Source organism: Molossus molossus, unplaced genomic scaffold (assembly GCF_014108415.1).
Source record: "Molossus molossus isolate mMolMol1 unplaced genomic scaffold, mMolMol1.p scaffold_m16_p_15, whole genome shotgun sequence".
In the NCBI taxonomy this organism is placed as follows: Eukaryota; Metazoa; Chordata; class Mammalia; order Chiroptera; family Molossidae; genus Molossus; species Molossus molossus.
This window is the reverse complement of record NW_023425350.1, coordinates 3,867,116-3,889,975: the sequence shown is the minus strand read 5'-3', so window position 1 is coordinate 3,889,975 and position 22,860 is coordinate 3,867,116. Positions and strand designations below refer to the sequence as shown.

At 47.3% G+C, this 22,860-nt stretch overlaps 1 protein-coding gene across 3 annotated transcripts in view; it reads right to left on the bottom strand.

The window, feature by feature from the left end:
- ASAP2 (ArfGAP with SH3 domain, ankyrin repeat and PH domain 2) overlaps nucleotides 1–15,687 on the bottom strand; it is a 152,103-nt gene extending 136,416 nt beyond the window's left edge. For all 3 annotated transcript variants that reach the window (XM_036262821.1, XM_036262823.1, XM_036262825.1), the window contains exon 1: nucleotides 15,562–15,687. In XM_036262821.1, coding sequence (XP_036118714.1) covers nucleotides 15,562–15,687 — 126 coding nt within the window. The remainder of the gene's footprint in view (nucleotides 1–15,561) is intronic.
- Between the last annotated feature and the right edge of the window lie 7,173 nt (nucleotides 15,688–22,860).

Here is a 22,860-nt window from a genome sequence, read left to right as displayed (position 1 = left end):
AATGGATGGATGGACGGACGGACGGACTGATGAATCAACCCAGGGATGGATGGGTTGAAGGCTCAATGGACAGATGGATGGAATGGATGGACAAGTGGATTAAAAGGGGGGTGGGGTGGGAAGAGATTACCCAAAGAATTTACATGCACATACACACTGCCCATGGACATAGACAATAGGGTGGTGAAGCCTAGGGTGGGGTGGGACCCGGGTGGTGGGGGGCAAGGGGAGGAAAGGGGTAGGAACATCTGTAATACTCTCAACAATAAAGATAAAAGAAAAAATAAGAGAGATGAACAAAGTCAGTCAATGACTAATTGTTTTAAGAATTCAGGAAAGAACGCGGTTCTGATAGACTAGGTATGTTAGGGAAGGTGATACAGAAGAGAAGTCATGATAAATATATTGTTCAATGAAGAAATTGTATTTCAGTTGGGATGCTTTATAGAGCAGAGATTTTGACCATTCCTGTTCCTCTAACCTCAAAAGATGACCTGGCATGCCTGGCCGGTGCGGCTCCGTGGATTGAGCATCATCCCATGGACTGAGAGGTTCCAGTTTGAGTCCCAGTCAGGGCACACACTGGGAGTTGCAGGCTGGACCCCCAGGAGGGGGTGTGCAGGAGGCAGCCAATAAATGTTTCTCTCTCTCTTGCCCTTCCTCTCTCCCCCTCTCTAAACATACAACAAGCCCCTTGCAAGGAAAGGTAGAAAATAAAAAAATTACAAAGATTACCTGGACCTCAACATGCAACATGTTCTGAGAACCATGTGCCGGGCACCATGCTGGGCTCTGAGGATCCCGAAAGAAGTAATACCGCCCTGGCCAGTTTGGCTCAGCGGTTGGAGCGTCGGCCTGCAGTTCAGAAAGACCCAGGTTCGGTTCCCGCTGAGGGCATGTACCTCGGTTGCAGTTTGTCCCCGGCCCTGGTTGGTCATGCGGGTGGCAGCCACTCTATGTGTCCCTTTCACGTCGAAGTTTTTCTCTCTCTCTCTCTCTCTCCCACTCTATCTGAACAAAAAACAGAAAAGTGTCTTCAGGTGAGGATAAAAAAAAATTTTTTTTTTAAAAAAAGAAGTAATACCATCCTTGCCCCAGGCCCACTCAGTCGTAGACGGGGGTCCAACATGAAAACAACGGCAACGGGGAACTCTGAATTCTGAAGTGCCAGGACACTCTGAGGTCCGACAGGAAACCACGCGGCTGGTTCTGCCTCTCCCCACACTCCTTAGCACAGGCTGAGGACCCGGGGCTGTCCTCACTCAAGTCTGTGTGTCCCAGAGACAGATCTAGTCTGCCATGGCCCAAACCCCATCCTGAGCAACATTCAGACCAACACTGAAGGCAGGAGTCATTCTACATAAATTAATTTTCTCAGTGAACTAAAGTTCATCAAAATCATAGAGGAAAACTCAAAATCTATTTTCAGGGAACTCTCCTCAGGGGATGACATGCCCCCCTGCCCACCACAGCAGAAGGCATTGATTTTGACTCCACGTAAGCACCAACCTAGACATCAAGAAACATTGCTCTGCACCTGGCTGGTGTGGCTCAGTGGTTGAGCGTCAACCCATGTACCAAGAGGTTTAATTCCCAATCAGGACACATGCCCAGGTTGTGGGCACGATCCCCAGTCGGGGGCATGCAGGAGGCGGCCAATCGATGTTGTTTCTCATTGATGTTTCTCTCTCCCTCTCCCTCTCCCTCCCTCTCTCTCTCTAAAAAAATCAATAAAGAAAAAGACATTTTTTTTTAAAGAAACACTGCTCTGCTGTGGCTTCAAACGACCCCTGGGGACCCCAGACTCTCATTCTCTCTTTCCTCCCGCCACAGGCTGCACCTGAACACTGGGTCTATGCTATTTCTATTTAACTCTATGGTCTTTTCTAGGACCCAGAGGATGACCAAAACGGGCTTGGGCTTTCTAGTAGCTACTTTCTTCCTACATTGTGTCTTTCTGTTTACTTCCAAATCCTAACCATGCCCTCTGCTGACTGGCTCTAATCATTCAAACTAATAGTACACTTTTTTTCTTTTGGAAAAAAAATAACGAATTTCTGAAATACTCATTTGCTGACCTCGTTACTCCCTATTTCAAACCAAACATCTAACCAAGTGTCGGAACCTAAAGCAGCTCCTGGAGCCGGAGGGGGGGAAGGGAGGCAGGCACAGGTCTTGGATGTGATACATCAGGCCTCCTGACTCGTGGGCAGAGCCTGGAGGGACGCAAGGAGGCTCGTAAATTAAAAGAGCAAATGAAACAGGGGCCCCGAGAGATTTCATATTAGCTATGACTAAAGCAATTCTGTCACGAGATCGATCAAACCTCCCTTACTTTTCTCTGGCCATAAAAAAGACTGCATTTCAAAAACTAAGCTCCTTCCAGCACAGCTCCAGAAGACAATAAATCTTGTTTAAAAGACAGACAATAAGCCCAGTTCTGGAAAGCTGAGGAGGCCTCGGGGCAGGAAAGGAGCCCTTCATTACTTGTCATCACCGAGCTGCAGCTTCGGTGTGTCCGGGTGCAGGAAGGCAGGCCTGGCCTGAAATCCCAGGGGAAGCTCCCTCCCTCCTGTCCTCTCTGGAATATCTTCCTTCAAGAAAAAAGCACAGGCCCTGGCCAGGGAGTTAGAGCATTGTCCTGATACGGCAAGGTAGTGGGTTCAATCTCAGGACACATACAAGCAGCAGCCAATGAAGGCATAAATGAGTGGAACAAATAGATCTCTCTCTCTCTCTCTCTCTCTCTCTCTCTCATCAATAAATAAAATTGAAAAAAAAAAAAAAAAAAAAAAACGGAAAACACAAAGCCCAAGGAGAAGCAGGGAAAAGGACGGCAGTCGAGGATGCTAAGCTTTGAACACCTGCAACACTGCACCATAAGCAACTTCTTCCCCAAGGGAGAGATGGAACAGCAGCATGCGGAGGGAAGAGCAGGAAGGTGGCAAAGGTGACGAGCCAGCTTGTCTACCCTGGGTTTTTACCGTGTGCTCTCCCTGCCCGCAGACCAACCCAGCAGCACCTCTTCCAAATCAAAGCCTGTGACCTGGCAGCTACAGCCTCGGCAAACAGAGGTATGGGTTCCAAGAGCCCAGCTACTCAGGGAGTAAACACACGTCATTCCCATCCACCGAAAACCAGGAATCTCAATAGTGACCCTTTGTCAAGAAATGAGTGGTCTGCCCTGGCCGGTTTGGCTCAGCGGTTGGAGCATCGGCCTGTGGTACAGAGAGACCCAGGTTCGGTTCCCGCTAAGGGCACGTACCTCGGTTGCAGTTTGTCCCCGGCCCTGGTTGGTCGTGCGGGTGGCAGCCACTTGATGTGTCCCTTTCACATCGATGTTTCTCTCTCTCTCTCTCTCTTCCCCTCTCTCCCTCCCACTCTATCTGAACAAAGAAATGGAAAAATGTCCTCGGGTGAGGATAAAAAAAAAAAAAGAAATGATTGGTCTCCATGGTGAACAAGTCAAGATGATGCTTCTAGAAAGAAGAAACCAAAAAGCCACACTAACCAGCAGAAACGGTAGGCTGTTCAGAGTTTGCTGTTACAGAGACAGACAAGGCCTGGCTCCCGGACAGGACACCTCCCAGGTACCACCAAACACTTGGTTGAATGGGGCAAATGTCTGAAACCTATTTGCCAACGCAAGTGATATTTCCACTAACTTACTTTGCAACTAAAGACCTGGCAGGCAAATTTTCCAATTTTCTCAGTATATACAGAATGCACATGAGAAGGAACGAAATAAATTATATATAAAGATTTTCGGCTATATCTATAAACTATTTTCTTAATACAAAGTCCATTATTCAATAAAGTCATTGAGCCTCTAGAATGAGCAACCCACTGAACATTTATAGATGATTCAGAACTGATCCAGCAATTAAGCAATAAAAAGAAATGAAACGCCCTTAGATTGTTAAGGAAGAAATAAAACTATCTCTATTTGCAGATGACATGATCTTATATATATAAAGATCAATATACAAAAATTAACTATATTTCTATATACTAGCAATGCACAATTCAGAAATGAAATTAAGAAAACAATTCCAGCCCTGGCCAGTTTGGCTCAGCGGTAAGAGGGTCGGCCTGTGGACCAGAGAGTCCCGGGTTCAGTTCCCACTAAGGGCACATACCTTGGTTACGGTTTGTCCCCAGCCCCTGTTGGCACCCAGTCAATGTGTCTCTCTCACATCAATGTTTCTCTCTCTCTCCCTCCTGCTCTATCTGAAGATAAATGTAGAAATGTCCTTGGGTAAGGATTACAAAAAACAAAAAACAATTTCATCTATAATAGCATCAAAAATAATAAAATACTTAGGAATACATTTAAAAAAAGAAGTACAAGGCTTCTAAACTGAAAACTACAAAATACTCTTAAAAGAAATTAAAAACTTAAATAAATTGAAAAACACCCCAAAGTTCATAGATTGGGAGATGTTAAGATATCTAAACTCCCCAAGTAGGTCTACAGATTCAATACACTCCCCCATCAACATGCCAGCTGACTTTCTTGTAGAAACTGACAGTCAACCCTAAAATTCATAGAACACAAGGAACCCTAAAGAGCAAAACAATCTTGGGAAAGAACAAAGTTGGCGGACTCACTCTTCCCGATTCCAAAAACTACCATAAAGCTACAGTAATCAAGACTGGACTAGCATAAGGATAGCCATAAAGAGCAATGGAATTGAGATTCCAGAAATAAACCTTTACTTTGAAGATCAATTTATGTTTGAAAAGGGTGCAAAGACAATTCAATAGGAATATCATACTCTATTCAACAAACAGTGTTGGGATAACTGGATGCTCACGGGTAAAAGAATGAAGTTGGATTCCTACTATACATCATATCAAAACTTAAAATGAGCCCTGGCTGGTTTGGCTCAGCGGTTGGAGTGTCAGCCTACGGACCAGAGTCCCGGGTTCGGTTCCCGCTAGGGGAATGAATGAATGAATGAATGAATAAATAAAATGGAGCAAAGACTTCAATGAATGGGCTAACACTATAAAACTCTTAGAAGAAAATACAGGTATAAGTCTTTGAGACCTTATATTAAGGAACATTTTCTTAGATATGATACCAAAAGCACAAGCTACCAAAGGAAAAATAGACAATCTGGACAGAGACAAAATTAAAAACTTCTGCTCTTCCAAGGATACCACATAGGTAAAAAGATGATCAAAAAATTGGGAGAAAAATATTTGCAAAACATATGACCTGAGAAGAGTCTAGTTTCTAGAACATATGAAGCACTCTTACAATTCACCATTTAAAAGACAAATAATCTGCCTGGCCAGTGTGGCTCCGTGGCTGACCTGCACTAAGAGGTCGCCGGTTCGATTCCCGGTCAGGGCACATACCCAGGTTGTGGGCCGGATCCCAGGGGGCATGCTGGAGGTGGCCAATCGGTGTTCTCTCTCATTGATGTTTCTAACTCTCTCCCCCCTCCCTTCCTCTCTCTCTAAAACTCAATAAAGAAAAAAAACTTAAAAAAAAAAAAAAAAGACAAATAATCTAACTTAAAACGGGTAAAGGATTTGAACAGGTATTTCACCAAAGAAGATATACAAACGCCCTGGCCGGTTTGGCTCAGCGGTTAGAGCATCGGCCTGTGGACGGGAGAGGCCCGGGTTCGGTTCCCGCTAAGGGCATGTACCTCGGTTGCAGTTTGTCCCTGGCTCTGGTTGGGGCCCTGTGGACGGCAACCACTCAATGTGCATCTCTAACGTTGATATCTCTCTCTCTCTCTTCCCTCTCTCCCTCCTGCTCTATCTCAAGATCAATGCATATCCTCGGGTGAGGATTAAAAAAAAAGAAGACACACAAATGGCCACAGACACATGAAACAATGCTCAGCACCATCAGGCATCCAGCTGGGAAATGTAAATCACGTCCATGAGATACTGCTTCACGCCCACTGGAATGACTATAATTAAAAAGACAGGCAAGCCCTGGTGGGTTTGCTCAGCGGTTAGAGCACCAGCCCATGGACCAAAGAGTCATGGGTTCAATTCCAGCCAAGAGCACGTACCTCGGTTGCAGTTCGCCCCCGACTCTGGTCGGGGTCGTGAGGGAGGCAACCAGTCAATGTGTCCCTCTCACATCGATGTTTCTCTCTCCCTCCCTCCCTCCCTCCTACTCTATCTGAGGATAAATAGAAAAATCTCCTAAGGTGAGGATTTAAAAAAAAAAGAGAAAAGAAAAAAGACAATAACAAGTGTCACAATGATGTGGAGAAATCGGAAGCCTATACTCGCTGTTGAGAACAGAGTGGTGCAGCCTCTCTGGACAATGAACAGAGTTACCACGTGACCCAGCAATTCCACTCCCAGACCTACACCCGCCAGAACGTAACACGTGCACCCACGCAGGAACCCGTATAGGAGGGCTCACAGCAGTACTCCGCAGAACAGCCGGAAACAGGAAACACACACGTCCATCAACTGATGGATGGATAACAAAATCACGGGTCTCCATACCACGGAATATTCTTCACACAGAAAAAGGAATGAAGTACAGATTCACACTACAACATGGATGAACCATGAACACATTATGCTAAGTGAAATAAGCCAGTCACATGAAGCCACATATTATATGATTGTATTATGTGAATTCCAATATATAAATGTCCGGAACAGAGAAATCTACGGAGACAGAAAGATCAGAGGGTGTCAGAGGCTGAGGGACAGGGCAATGAGAAGTGATTGCTAAGGGGTGTGGGATCTCCTCTAGGGTGACAGAAATGTTCTGGAACTGAATACTAGTGATTTCTGAACAATTTTGTGAATATACTAAAATAACCACTGAACTAAACACTTTTATATTAAAATGGTAAATTTTATGGTATATAAATTATATTTCAATTTTTTAAAAATATGCTTTTATTGATTTTTTTTTTTAGAGAGAGAAACATCAATGTGAGAAACATCGATTGGCTGCCTCCTGCATGCTCCCCCACTGGGGATCGAACCAGGACCTCTCAGTCCATGGAATGATGTTCAATCCACTGAGCCACACTGGCCAGGCTGTATTTCAATTTCTTAAAAAAACAACAACAAATATAAGTGCCTCAGGAAGCCACAGAAAGTTTTGTTTTTATTTGTTTTTTAAATCAACTTGCAGGTATAATTCAGAACTATACTTTCTTTTCAGAACTACAGATTAGCCATGGCTCGCTGATTTTTATTCCCACCATTTACTCCAGAGCCTTTACAAACACAACATACGTGATACAAAGCACCGTGGGATTTTCGGTCAGAGATCAACTAGTGTAAACCCCTCACTTCAGAGACGGAAATTCGGGGTGGTGACTTGCTCAAGGTCATACAGCAAGGTCAAGAACCAGCTCTTCTAGCCCTTGGACAGCATCCTTGCCACTCCACCGCAGAAGCACAGCCAAGTCCACAGAGCAAATGTGAAAATCACAGCCTCGTGATTTTCACATTTTCCAAAGTTGAGAACACTGGCTCCCCCAATGGGGAAAAGTTCTTAGAACTGCGATATAAAAAAATCAGTACTGCCCTGGCCGGTTTGACTCGGCGGTTAGAGCATCGGCCCGCAGACCAAAGAGGCCTGGGTTCGGTTCCCGCTAAGGGCACGTACCTCGGTTGTAGTTTGTCCCCGGCCCTGGTGGGGATCGTGTGGGTGGCAACCACTCGATGTGTCTCTCACATCGATGTTTCTCTCTCTTCTGCCCTCTCTCTCTCCCGCTCTATCTGAAGATGAATGCAAAAATGTCCTCAGGTGAGGATAAAAAAAAGAAAGAAAATCAGTATTTACTTCAAGTTCATCAGTCCAAATTATTTAATGACCGCAAAACCCGGTGATCATTAACATAACCTGCTTTTCACCAGACAAGCCAAGCACAATAAAGATCTAATCAAGACCAAGGTCTGCGCAAAGACTGCCAAAGCTGCTTCAAGGTGACACTGGTGCAGACAGCCCCATCTCCCCCCCAAACTTAAACTAGCCATGCACCCAGTGAAATCCAGCACCCCATGAAATCCGGTGCAGGGCAACCACCACATTGACCCCAGTGATATCTAGGGGAGGGACTCTGACGTGGGAATGAAAGAGGTAAGGTTCATGTCCCCCTCTCGCTCTGTAAGAGCATGAATATGCACAGCCCAGAAACAGAGCAAGTGGAGGAAATGGTCAGGAAAAGTCAGGATGCACTTCCCAGATGGACCGCCTTGCAGTTCACCTCAGCTACTGAGGCTGGAGCAGCGAAGTCAGCTGCCCAAGGACCACGTGCTGGTCAGTGACAGGCCAGGGCTCTCGCGGGAATGAAGACAGGACCAGGACTGAACATTCTCTCTCCCTTTCAGAACATCCCCCGAGTTCCCTAGCTACCAAAGGGCACTGACTTCTAGGCCCGAAGCTGCCTGGACATACATCTGTGATCCACCCTTCAGTGGCCACGGCTCAAAACACAGATTTGCCGACACAGACGGACAACTGCCTGGATCTTATCACTGCCCACCTGGCCCTGGGGTCCTTCGTGCACAGCTGGGACAGTGTTCTGCGGAGGCCAGATCTGTCCTTTTAATTTACTTCAAGGCAGTTAAAGGTCACTTAATAAGCACCTCTGATGCTAAACACCTCCCCAGAGGTTGGTGTCTGATGACCTAGTCTGGGCCACCACACTCTCGGCAAAAATGGGTCTGGCCTACATTGAAATGACCCATAGGAACACCCACAGAGGACTCTCCATAGGCAACAAGATCCCAGAGGAGACTGTCAGGCGGCACACTCAAGGACCATCCGGGGGAGACCCCCAAGGACACGATGAAGACAGGTGGTTGTGGGTGCGGGAGGGGGGCCTGCAGCCATGTAACTTGTCTGAGCCTCGGTTTCTTCCACTATAAAAGAGATGACAGGACCTACCCTAAGGATTGTTCAGGGGGTTCAATAATCAATTCTAAACACAGCACTCTCTTTAACACAGAACGACCACTCAAAGAAATGTCAGCCATTATAGTCAGTGTTTAAGGAAAAAACAAAACTGTAATAAGAATGTGATTATTCGGGGGGAGGTAGGGAAAGGGACCTCCAAACTCTGATCACCTGGCTAGAATCCTAAAAGATAAGGGACTTCATCATTACAGAGAACTGTCTTTTTGAGCCGCCCCCCAATTTATTGGCGGCATCTGTGTATAAAAGCAGTGACAGAGGCACCTTCAGCATCAGCGGAAAGATGACATCATTGATAATCCCGTTAGCAGGGCAGGCCTCCTGCCAGGGTGTGAGCGGTGCCCGGGGCCACCAGCTCTGCAGGGCTGGGCATGTCAGCAGAGCAGGGAAGAGAGTGAGCAGGAACCATTTCTGCAGCGCCGAGGACAGAGGCAGCAGAGAGCAAACAGTAGCAGCAAGATTTTCCAGAAGTGTCCACTCAAGAAATGCAATAGACACGACTCACTGAGACCAAAGCAAAAGAGCGTGCGGGTCACAGAGGCGTCGGCGTGGAGGGCCGCTCCTGGCTCAGGCTCTGCAGAGACACACAGCTGCCAAAAGAACAGCTTGAGTTTGAATCCTGCCTCCACCACTCCCTAGCTCTGCGATCTTGGTCAAGCGGCTTCTGTAATAATTAAACAAGTTAATAGTACATGTAAAGTACATGTAAATAGTACATGCCCAGCACAAAGGAAGTGCTCAATAAATGCTAGAGAGAAAAGACAAGAGGGAGGAAAAAAAACCAACAGTGAGTGACAACACTTCAACCACACTCTGCATCACTCAGACACACTCCCTGGACAACAGCATCATTTTAAATGCGTAATCTCCCGGGAAACAATGCAGACCGCAAGGTCTCCCTTAGCGCTCCTGTGCCCCGCTAGTCTATTGTCCCTGGAACAAGCACTGAGGAAATTTAAAATGTAAATCGGACCATGTCATTCCCCATGCAAACCCTCCAACAGCTTCCCATCACATTAGAAAGAACAAAATCCAATCCCTTCCCAGGACAAGGCCTGTGTGATAGGGCCCTGCCCACCCTTACCCCCTGAGGTCTACTAGGAAACAGGCACAGATAACATTTCAAAGGAGGTACCCTGCTGGTTTTGACTGGACTGTCCTACAAACTTTTTAAAGAGATGAGTGACATAGATAACCTTATCTGTAACTTCTGAGTTTGTATTGTTTCTTCCCATGCACGAAACCATTTTCCCCTACAGTGTGTGTGTGTGTGTGTGTGTGTAAAGGAGAGCAGAATGTTTTATCATGATTTTTGCTTCACCAACTTTGGGACAAACTGAAAAGTCCTAAACTCTGATGCCAGGGGAAAAAAAAACAGTGCCTCGGGCCCCATTTAAACCAGCGAAGCCTGGATTCCAGGGAGGGGCCCGCATCTCTTTTCTACAAACGCTCTCAGTGACTCACCTGTAGGCAGGGCTCAGCCTACACGGTGCTTCTCCCATTTCACCAGGCACATTGTGTACCTGGGGATGCTGTTACCTACAGGTCTCAGGTGGGGTCCGAGGTGCTGCATTTCTGCCAAGCTCCCAGGTCATGGACCTTCTCTGAGTGGCAAGGGTCTGAACCAGCGCCGGGAACAGCCTTCTGCAGGGATGAACACATGCTAAATCTACCCCACCCAGTGCCCACGTGGCTGCTGGGCACGTGCCCCGAGGCAGGTGCAGCTGCGAAACGGCATTTCCTGGCTCAGGCTCGCAAACCAGACGGCGCAGGTCTGGAGCGTCATGTTCCCAGAGGAAAGGCACCAGGGCCTAGAAATGTGGGGCGTACGAGAAGAACCGGGCACAGCTCCCAATTCCTGGCCTGTGCCGTGGGTGGCTGGGAAAATCCAGCCAGAGGCCTAGCTGGCCACGTCAGGAGTGGACCTATATTTACCTGAGGCAGAGAGGCCGACAGGGAAGACCATATGGAGACACCTCAGTGACGAAAGCAGGCAGTGACTACCTTGACTCCACGACCCGATCACACTCCATCACCACGGCCCTCCTGACCCCAGCCCGGGCACACCTGAGCACGCCCGGCCCAGGCCTTTCCGGACAAGCCCGTGGCCACAGCCCTCACAACACTGACTGCGCGGACTTCGCAGGATGTCTGTCTCTCCCCCTGAGCTGCAGGCTCTTCCCAAGAGAGAACGTCTTCCTCTCGGTGTCCTGATCCCAGCGCCCAGCACACATCAGGACTCAGTAAATCCTGGATGAATGACAGGGTCTGGAATCCACCGCGAGTAGCATTAGTACTTTTGCCGTTAACCACAAAAAAGAGAGCAATTAAACAGGTGGCATGGTAGGGTCCACAAAAGAGAAGATCTTTTCTTCCTTGAGTGACTCAAACATTTCCAAACACATAAATCCAGATTTCAGAACCCAGCATCACATGGTGGCTCTGTCTGACCACAGAACCTCATTCCCAAACCCACAGATGCATGGGCAAGAAGGTGATGTCTTTCGGACGACAGATTCAGAGCCTGCAAGTCTGAGATTTAGAAGAGCCGTTTTTCAAACAAGTCACACAAGGTTAAGATTCAGAGTCACATTCTTGCCTAAAGGCCCAGAGGCCTGGTTCCCACTCTAACCGCTGGGAGGGACAGCAAGGCCCCTGGGAGTCTTGGGGGTCTGTGCAGCCTAGAGGCTAGTACCACCCTACAGTTAGAACCCTGTGCTTCTCACAGCACTGAGATTTCCAAGGTAACCAAGGACAACAGAGTAGAGAATTATGGCCCTGGAAGGAAGAAGATTCAATTTGACTACTTACGAGTCAACATCACATTTATTTTTAAAACTCGTGTGTGACAAAGCCACACGAGCGAGGCAGGATGGACGGTGCTCTGAAGGAGAGTTGAACTATACACACAAAAATTCTAGGTGTGGCTACAATCTTTCCCTATTCTGAGACCATTTCAAAGCGCCCAGAGACTCAGAGAAACTAAAACAGAAATAATGCCCACCCCAAAAGGAGGGGAAAGCTCAGTTTTCAAATTTATGCCACCACTACTTTTTTTTTTTTCTGTTATTTCCAAAAACACAGAATGTATTCCATAGGGCAGCACCACACTTCGCTAAAATGGTGCAAAATAATTATTTCACCCAGAGAAAGTGATCAAGTGAAAAATTTAAAAACACAGCTCTGTGCTGACCTACTGCCAAGAGAACAAACTGGTTAAAAAAATAAGCAGGTTAACCCTGGCCGGTTTGGCTCAGTGGTTAGAGTGTCGGCCTGCGGTCCAGAGAGACCCGGGTTTGGTTCCCACTAAGGGCATGTACCTTGGTGGCAGTTTGTCCCCGGCCCTGGTTGGTTGTGCGGGTGGCAGTCACTCGATGTGTCCCTTTCACATCGATGTTTCTCTCTCACTCTCTTCCTCTCTCTCCCTCCCACTCTGTCTGAACAATGCCCTCGGGTAAGGATAAAAATATAAATAAATAAATAAATAAATAAGCAGGTTAATAGACACAGAGTAGCTTTTCACTCACTCATTTAACCGTTCATTTCTCCACCTTCCTACCCCCTCCTGCAAACCGCATTTTGGGGCCCAACATCCTCACCAGGTTTTGTGGATTAACCACAACCAGTTAAGCAGTTAGTTAGCACTCATTAAACCAGTTGTCTGTCAGGTATTGTCCTGTGTATTTGCTCACTGAACCCTAACCACAGTTATCCTGACTTGAAAGCTGAGGAAAATGCAAAATCCTTAGGTAGCTCACCTGAGTTCACACACCTGGCAAGTGGTGGACCCTGAACTTGAACCCTGAACTTGAACCCAAATCTATCTGACAAAGGACTAATTTAGAGAAGTCAGCATTACCTGGTAACAGAAAGCTGCAGCTGTTTCTGAAAACAGCATGGAGCCAAGTTCAAATTCCAGTTCTTCAATTTGCTCTGGAACCTTGAGCAAATTAACCTCCCTGAGCCTCAATTTCCTTATGTACAGGCAGGGTTGAGCAATAAATACAACAGATGTAAAATTCACAGTATAAGGTAGGAACCCAATAGCTCCTGCTACAAGTGTGCATACCAAAAAAAAAGAAGGAAATTTCAGTTTGTGAAATGAGTGTTAGCAGACATAACCTATATTTGAATTAACAGGTTCACAAAAGTTAACCTGTTCAAAATTAGTTTACTAATTCCATGACTCATTTGTTTAAACATAGGACAAAGGGTCACAAATTTTCATTTATTTCTGTTAAATCAGTAACTTTGTCACACTACCCATTCTCATGCCTCTTTTCAGTATGAAAAGTAGATGGGTGATTAAAACCAAAATATGTGGGCATCACTGGTTAATAAAACCATATATGAGACAAGTTTTGGTAAACACACTGAAAAGAGCTTTATTTATTTATTTATTTATTATTGTTTTTAAATGTTTGGGTTTTTATAAATTGATTTTAGAAGTGAAGGAACAGGGAGAAAGTGAGAGAGAAACATCGATTGGTTGCCTCCCGCATGCATCCCAACTGCGAACTGAACCCACAACCTGGGCATGTGCCCTGACCGGGATTCGAACCAGCGACCTTTCGGTACATGGGATGATCCTCAAGCAATTGAGCCACACTGGCCAGGGCAAGAGCATTATTTAAATGAATCCACAGTGATCCTTTGCAGAAAGTAAACAACTGTCAAATTTGGTTCTCATATCCAACCAAGTTCACACATGCACCATCCTAGTACGTACACTGGATTGGCTTCAAGTGAGACAGACCTGTAATGATTTCAATTTTTTTCACATTTGAGACATTAACTAATTTTTGTGCTTAGCAGGCGACATGGAGCAAGCTTGCAGTTTAATAAAATGACCAAATCCAGGCTCTGTAATCTGCTCAGTAACTGAGCTCAAGGGCAGCATACAGAAAGCTTTGGAACTACACACTGGAAACGAAAATTAATCAGAGAAAGGGTATGCCAATTTTAACAGCAATTCCTATTTGCCTAGCTCTCCAACATCTGGCACAGTTAATAATATTTAACTGACAAACTGCAGCAGGGAAAAGAAACAGAGCTTGAAGCACAATCAAGGTTTTTTTTTTAAGGCACTGGGTACAAAGCTTCCTTCCCTTAAGAAATACTCAATTTCCTTTCCGGTTGCAATCGTTCCATTAACATTATTAATGGTGCATTTTCAAAACATTATGAACATTTTTCTCTTGCCCTGCACCTCTGGAAAAAAACTTCTTGCGACCCTCCTGTCTGCCTCATTTGAAGGCATTATTTTTAAGCCTTGCTGAGACAAACAGAATTAAGTGAGGTGGGTCACAGAACTCACTATAAAAGGTTTACATGCAGCTCTCCTCGGTCTCCACCCCCCCCCCCAAAAAAAGAGAGAGAGAGAAGGAAAGAAGGAGTCTGGGAGGATGCCCTAGCTACTCTTAAAACAGTCAGAATGCTGAATCTGTTACTTTTGATTTAGCCTATTATTGACTGTGTCTACAAAGAAAAAAATTTCCATTAAGAGAAACATTCTGGATCCCCCCCACCCCCACCCCCCGCCCCAAGCAACTCCTAACAACCAATGCTTTGTTCAAGTGGGCAAAGAAATGAAAGCCGTCGCTTACTTTAAAGCTCTCTGGTGACCTCCCCTCACTCACTCTAGCCCAATCATCTTCTAAACACCTACAATACCCCCATTTTAGGGCTCTAACTTGACGTTCTGGCCCAAAGAAATTTAATCATCTATCCAACATCGGCACACATCTGGCTTGCAAACCGGTTACCTATCACCAGAGTGCTAAGCACTTTACCCAGTGTCTCTGACCCTCGTCACAACCCTGGAAAAGACGCACTACTAATCCCTTTTGATAGTAAGGAAAATGAGGGCAGAGGTAAGGAGCTGCCCCAAACCACAATCGGCGGTGGCCCTGGACTCACAAACTCCCCTGCCGTCGCTGCCTGCTGCCTTGAATGTCCATTCCTAAGTGTTCTCTCCGTGGGGTGTGGAGGGCTTCCTAGTTAGTATTAGGCGTGATGACTTTGCACCTTAACCAAAATCAGGCCTTTTCCAGGCTGCTGGGGAAGAGGCGGTCGGAGGTAACAGGTAAGACGCAGGTAACTGGGGCGGCTATCAAAGGCCCTTGGGCCAGAAGCCCAGCCGTCCACACACCGTCCTGCACCCTCCCCCGGGCGCCGTTCGGGATCCCCTCGGGCCTTTCTGCCGAAGGTGCGCACACCTTCCCCGGCGGCCGGTTCCCGCGGGCGGACTCGGGTGAAGGGGCTCGGCGCGCACACCTGCCCCGCGGGGCGGGCGGCCGGCAGGGGCACTTCTCGAGCAAGTCGAGGCGGGCGCCCGGGACCCCGGCCCCGCTCGGCGCCACCCCGGCTTTCGGGCCGAAGTTGGGAGCGCTGGGGGCACCGGCCCGCCGGGCCCCGCGAGGGACGAGGGAGGAGGCGGGTCTTAAAAAGGCCCGAGGTAGCCACCAGCGTGCCCTCCGAGCCACCTACGCGGAACAAAGGCGTCTGTTCCGGCGCCAGGAGCCCGGCCGCGGCCGGCCTGGAGGCAGAGAAACTTTCCCGGGATGCGGAGCGGCCTGCGGGGGCGGCCGGGCGGGCACTACCTGCGGCGCGAGCCCCGCCCGGGAGCGGCGCCTCACCTCCTCGATGGCCGCCACGGTGTTCCGGCACTGCGCCGTGCGCGTGGTGAAGCTCGAGGCCGTGGGCGCCTTGTAGTCCTCATGGGTCTCGGCCACGAATTCCGACACGGAGATCTGGTCCGGCATCTCCACGGCGCGCGCGGCCGGCCGCCGGGAGCCGCCGCCTCAGCCGCCGCGCGGGCTCCCTCCGGCCGCCTGGACGCCGCCTCGGCCGCTCACCCCGCCGGCGGACAAAGGGAAGCGCCGGGGCGCGGGCCGCCGGAGCCGCAGGAGCCGCCGCAGGGCGCGGGTGGGCCGGCCGCGGGCCCGGGCGGCGGGAGCAGAGGCGGCGCGCGCAGCCCCGCGCAGCTCGGGCCCGGCCCGTCCGCCCGCCGCGCCGAGCGCTCCTCCGCCGCCTGCGCCCCGAGCGAGCTCCGAGACCGACGCGCAAGCCGGCGGGAACTGCCCGCCACCCAGCCGCGGGCCCCGAGCGCGTCCGGCGGAGAGGGGCGGGTCCCGGCCGGGGGCGGTGGCTGGCGGGGCGCGGGGCGGGGCGGGGCGCGGGGCGGGGCGCGGGGCGGGGCGGGGCCGAGGGCCGGGCCGCCAATCCGCGCGCTCGCCGCCGCCGCCGCCGCCGGGAAGCTGAGCCAGCAGGAAGGGAGGCGGCGCGCGCCCGGCCCGCCGAGCCGCTCGCCCCTCGCCGCGCCGCATTGTCTCGGCGCTCGGACCCCGCGCCGCGCTGGGACTCGACGACGCGCCCGCGGGGCCGGGCGGGCTGAGCCGCGTCGGGCTCTCCCGGGCACTTCCAGGCGCCGACCCCATGCCGGCTCCCCGAGGGCGCGCAGGGTGCGCTCGGACACCCTCCCCGGCCTAGGCACAGCCCACCTCCTCGCCCCTGCCCACCCCAGCCGGGCTTGGAACCTTTCTCGGGGTCCCCCTCAGCGGCCGGGCCTCCCCGACCCGGCGAGGGAGAAAGTGTGAGAAGCTCGCCCCCTACCGGACGGTGCGCTCCGCCCTGGGCGCTCACGTCGCGTGACAAACGCCTCCTGCGAGTTGCCCGGCAGCGGCCCGCCGCCAGGTTGTGGTTCTGTGACAGTGACAAGAAATGACCGTAGATGAGTGCGTCGTTGTGCTATGTATACTCTCCTAATCCGCACAGTCTGGCGAGGCACGGAAGGACAAGTGCCCAAGAGCACCCGGTGACTGTCCCAGTGGCGGTTCAAATCCATGTCCCCCTGACTCAGAAATCAGTCGGGGACCTTTAGGGTGCTGTGGCCACCCTCGCAAATGTCCCAGACGTGCTTCCTAAATGTATACAAAGTATAGGGCCTTCTTGGTAACTTGGAAATAGTTTTAGGGTCCCAGGCCAGTCCCCACCCTGGGAAGATAACAGAATCACGGAGCTTTTTCATATGGTTTCAGAGAGTACGTAGCCATAATAAAGTAGTGGGCAAATCACAAGCGGAACTGATCCAGTAAAGACTTTGAATCAGTAAGGATTTTCATATAACAGCCCTTAAAGAAACTCTCGTAGTTATTTCTAAAAACCCAGAAGCTCTGAAGACACTAGCAAATAAAATCACACCCTATATATAACTCTATACCAGGCCCGTGGCATGGTTTCTGTAGCTGCCAGCAATAAAACCAAGAGAAACTTTACAAAAACCTTTTGTGCATCTGACAAGGAGGAAGTGTGAGAGACGTTAGAAATTCAATATGTCAGACAAAGCAGTCTCCTGACTGCAGGACAGTGGACCAGTCAAACAATCTTTTTAAAGCTCCCATGTAAGAATTTGCTATATGAGGTGGCAGCTTGGGTCAGACGTTATGTATGGCCTTTGGTATTTTAGTAGCATTGCATGTGAAATTTAGCTTTCTTAAATAGCTGTGTTAGTGAATAGATTTTATTACTACACTAAGCAAAAAGTTGCAATTTTTTAAAATGTAGCATTACTTCTATCCTCCCTTTATGGTTTTGTTGTTGTTTGTTTACCCTTTTAGTGGTTTTCTCTATTTGCGACTTGCTACAGTTCAAGTCCTGTACATATTATTTATATTCCTACATCCTCTCCTACTCCAGGCAGATTCTGGGCCTTCCTAGCTCGTTTCGCAGGTACAGGTTTTTGTCGTTGTTGTTTGTTGACATTGCAGAATATCCTGATAACTTTTCAAGTCTTGTTTTTTGGAGGACGGGTATTATCAGGCCCTGAGGATTTAAGAAGAGAAAGTAGTGTTTTTCTTGGCAGGTAGCACAGCATTAACCAGACCCATCAAGACTTCTACAAGGACAAAGTTAACCTTAGTGTTCTCTTCTTTTCTGTCTTTATATACAACTCCTTTTCTTTTTTCTTGTAGTTTAATATAACTTTTCAGGTTTTAAAGGGCCCTCCCTCCCTTTAGCAGCCACAAAAATAAAATTGCAAAGCTGCATGGCATTGTACAAGTGGATGAGAAGCTGCTGGAAAGGAAGTCATCACCAAGCCCGTTGCATCAGTAGTGCAAATAGGACATCTGGGGTAGAACACTAGAGCAATGTATTCTTCCACTCATCCCTAAGAATCTCAGATGTGGACCAAAAGGGGCCACATGCTAACCACAAGCTCAGGGAAGGCCTGCGTGGCAGCCTTGCGAACTCACAGGCCTAAAGTAACCACAGAGAATGGTCTGAAATTTAAAAACTTTTTAACTGCAAGTGCTGGCGAGGGTGTGGAGAAAAGGGGACTCTAGTACACTGCTGGTGGGAATGCAGAATGGTGCAGCCACTATGGAAAACACTATGGTGTTTACTCAAAAAATGAAAAATTGAATTGCCATTTGACCCAGTGATTCCACTTCTAGGAATATACCCTAAGAAGCCTGAAACACCAATCAGAAGGAATATATGTACCCCCATGTTCATAGCAGCACTATTTACAATAGCTAAGATCTGGAAACAGCCCAAATGTCCATCAGTAGACGAATGGATAAAAAAGCTGTGGTACATATACACAATGGAGTACTATGCAGCTGTAAGAAAGAAAGATCTCTTATCCTTTGAGACAACATAGAGGGATCTCGAGAGTATTATGCTAAGCAAAATAAGCCAATCAGAGAAAGACAAATACCACATGATCTCACTTATATGTGGAATATAATGAACAAGGTGGGCTGATGAACAAAATAGACCAGGGAGATAGAAAGGAGTATGGTTCAGACTGACAAACCTCAGTGTAGGGGGGCAGGGGAGGGGGATGGATGAGATGAACCAAAGAACTTATATGCACGTATGCATAACCAGTGGACATAGACAACAATGCGAGGGGGTGGGAGGGGCGGGATGGGGAGGAGGATGTCTAGGTAGGAAAAAGGAGACACATCTGTAACAAAAATAAATTAATAAAAATTGAAAAAAACAAGCAAAACTTTTTAACTAAAAGCAGTGTGTGGCATGTAGCTATGTCCTAGACTAGAATCTTCCCTGACAAATGTCAGTCCTTGGGGCACAACCAGTGCACCAGGGCAGAGACCATAAATCCTCTCATTGTTATTGTTATCATGTTAATTGTTAACTGTTAATTATCCTGTATCCACCTATGCAAAATATGTATGTGTCTATCATTTTACTTTTTATCCAATCCTAGAGACCCCCCCACCTTTCTCCCACCTCCCTAATCTGTCACAAATGGATTTCATGTAACTCATGAACATCTCCTCTTTTGATTGTAATGTATAAAATAAGGTGCAAAAGTGCCATTCTCTGGAGCATTTTCTCAATCCATTGAGATTTCACTTCCCCACAAGTGTCAACAGTTTGGCTCGAATACACTCATAGAAATTCTCTATAGGTTTGAATGTTTCTTACATTGACACAGAAAACCCTGCCCAGTGCAACAGACGAAATAAAGCAAGATCAGAGCAAAACATAGCTAATGCGTCGCTGGCATTAATATAATGAGAATGAGTAGTTTCCAACAAGTAATAGAATTAAAGTTGGATGTGGATCAAGAAAACATAATATACACAGAAACACACACACACACACACATTTTTTTAATGCATAAAGAGAAGGCTATGCTGATAAGGCCATTATAGGCCTATTCTCCCTTATCCAGAACATTAAAATCTAAATAATCTAAAGTAGAATTAACTCTTGTAGTGGTAAAATTGACCCAAAATGAACTGACATAAGGCTACTTATAGTCTTGTTTATCCCACTTCTTATGAATATTTATGCTTTGCTACAAAATATAAAATGTGCTCGATCATGGAGTAGTGCCTCAAACCCTCCTGAGGGTGACAGATTATCTAGTATTTTTGCTGTATTACCCATTTAATAATCTAAAACTTTTGCATTCCACACATATCTGGGGTTTCCGATAAGAGGTTGTAGACTTGTATTACCTTTTAAGAAAAAAGAAAGAAAAAAAAAAAATGGAAGAAAAGAATCATGGTGTTTCAGACTTGTCATTTCCAGGGGGAAAAAACTCTCCTCTCAAAAAATGAAAATTTTAGCAGCCCACTGAGATTGGCCAACAGCCCATTTTCCAAAGGAATTCTCTGCCTCCTGCAGTTTTCAAGAACCCAAGTTTTTGACTCTCGGATCAAAGTGTGTAAAACGTTCTTATCTCTGAAGTTTGCTTTGAGGGTTGGCTGGTTTAACAGACCTGTCTGGTTCACTTGCTGTTAATTTGTATGATTACTCTTGGAATGAACAGATCTGTGCCTTAAAGGAACTGTGGTGAACAGTAGGATGAAATAGAAAAAACAACAACGAAACACCCAACTACCAACAACCTGAAGGGTTCAAGCAGCTAAACATAACCAGAAGTTTCTTTTCCTCAGCTTAACAGGACTCTCCCAAAACAGTGTTGCTGAAGGGACTCATTTATCTCCAAAGTGAGAGAAACTTGAATCCATCTACCATTGTGACCTCATCTTGGCACTTTCGGGGGGGGGGGGAGGAAAATTAGCACAGCAGAAACTATTTCACAAATGGAAACTTAGCTTTTGTTATCAGCTTTGCTTATCTGTGCCTTTGGAGAAGCAAATTAACCTCTCTGGACTCCATTGGTTTGAAAGTGAAAGAGCCTGGACTAGCTCATCTCAAAGGCTCCTTCCTGGCAACCTGTGATTCCATGATCTATGTCTTACGTTTGGGCCCAGGAGAGAAACCGCCACAAGAACCATATTGCCACTGAAAATCTAACCACTGGGCCTAGACACGTGAGAAGCAGGATATTTTAGATGACATGTAAAACCAATTTTTGAGAATGTTGTCATTTTTTTTAAGCTGGTAGATCTAGATGACAAATTTACTTATTTATAGCTAACTTCTCAGTAAGATACTTAGGGTCTGTTTATTTCTTTGTCTTAACAAAGCAATTTCTACAGGTGACACTCTCAGTTCTAGGAGAATGAGGTGTAATCTATACTGTGCTCGAGCTGATTCCAGAAAACTGGCTGTTAGATTTTCAGGAATTTTGCAAACCGTCATGTGCACCCATATGGTGGAAATGATACCATAACAGTGGGCTATGTACATCTCTTCCCAACCCTGCATTCTGGCAGCTTGCAGTTGTCCATGTTGGAAGTATTTACAACACAGAAATTGGCAAATGGTAAAAACCAAGGTTTTCTTTTATTGTAGCCTTTCCATTGTGACTAGTGAGACTATTTGAGGTACTATCCTTTCAGTATTTGCAGACTCATGGGGTTCACCCCGGAGGTGGCTCATGCCATTGCCAGATGAGTGAAGTACAGCATACATCTTTTCGACTTCACTTTTATCTTTCCTGTTAACATAAACAGAAACATCAAACCAACATTCATGTTGGAACTACACTCATGTGTCAATAACCTGAGCAACTTCTTTGATGAATTGGATTATAATCAAGCACTTATTCATGGTTTTATTTTGTCACATGGTGGTTGAATTGCAAACATCGATTGGTGAGGAACACAAAAGCTCAGCAAAAATCAATGACACCATCCTGTGAAAGTCAATTAATTCTGCGGAATTCACAGCAAAGAATAGTGTATGCTTTCTGATTACTTATAAATGGGGTGGCACACATCCTCCATAGAATGAACTTAAAATAAACGTATGTACATCCACACACATTTTTTTCCAGAGACTGGGTTGTTAAACATTTACCAGCCCACCGCTGAGTATAATTGTACCTTTCCTGCCAAGAGGCAGAGTGTAGACCTTCCCACTCTGAATCATGCTCACGGGATAAAGCCCATATAGAATTAAACCTCAACACATTGGACTATCCACGCAAAGGCAGCTTGTGTTAATAAAAATTGTCTTAGGCTAATTAAGAAAATGCCATTTGTTCCATTCAAGTACTTAGGACAACAGAGAAAGTGCCAACAGTGGGTGCGGTCCGTTTTGGTGAAAAAGCAAAAAGATCGCTTGATTAGCACTCTGTATGTAAATAGATTTTGCTAAAGCTTGTGAACTAGGCTTGCAATAATTTGTTTTCCTGAGTCCAGCACCCTCTCCCCCCTGATTTAGACCCATCCTTCAGTTTTGTAGGAGCCCTGCTAGGTCTGTGCCTCCGCCGACCCGTTACCCTGCGCTGAAGAACCCCAGGGGTTCCTCGCTGGCCTCAGGAGAAAGTTGGGCTCTTTGGTCACAATATGTCTTAGGCTTCCCCCAACTTCCCCCACCTCACTCCGACCCAGGGTCAGCGAACTATATGGCCCAGAGGCCAAAGATGGCCTCATTTTGTACTAAGAATGATTTTGACAATTCTTTTTTTTTTAATCCTCACCCAAGGACATTTTTCCATTTTTGGTTCAGATAGAGCGGGAGGGAGAGAGAGAGAGAGAAACATCGACGTGAAAGGGACACATCGAGTGGCTGCCACCCGCACAACCAACCAGGGCCGGGAACAAACTGCAACCGAGGTACATGTCCTTAGCGGGTCTCTCTGGACCACAGGCCGATCGATGCTCTAACTGCTGAGCCAAACCAGCCAGGGCTGACAATTCTTCCTAATGGTCGAAAACAATAGAAAGAAATTTATTTTGTGACACATGAAGATTATGTGAAACCCAAATCTGAGTGTTCATACAGTCGGTAGGCTCACAGCCACACCTGTTCGTTCATGCATATGTGACCCGTGGTGGCAGAGTTGAGTAGCCCTGACAGACGTCGAAGGGCCCACATCTCTAACACGCGTGTCTGTCCCTTCACAGAATTGTTGTCGCCTCCACTCTAACTGCATGGAACTCGTCATTTTCCCCAACTCGCAGAGCCCTCTGTGTTCAGTGAGTCGAATGCTGTTCTCTGCCTCAATCTCTGTGTCCGAGGGGCGGGTCCTAACAGTCCCC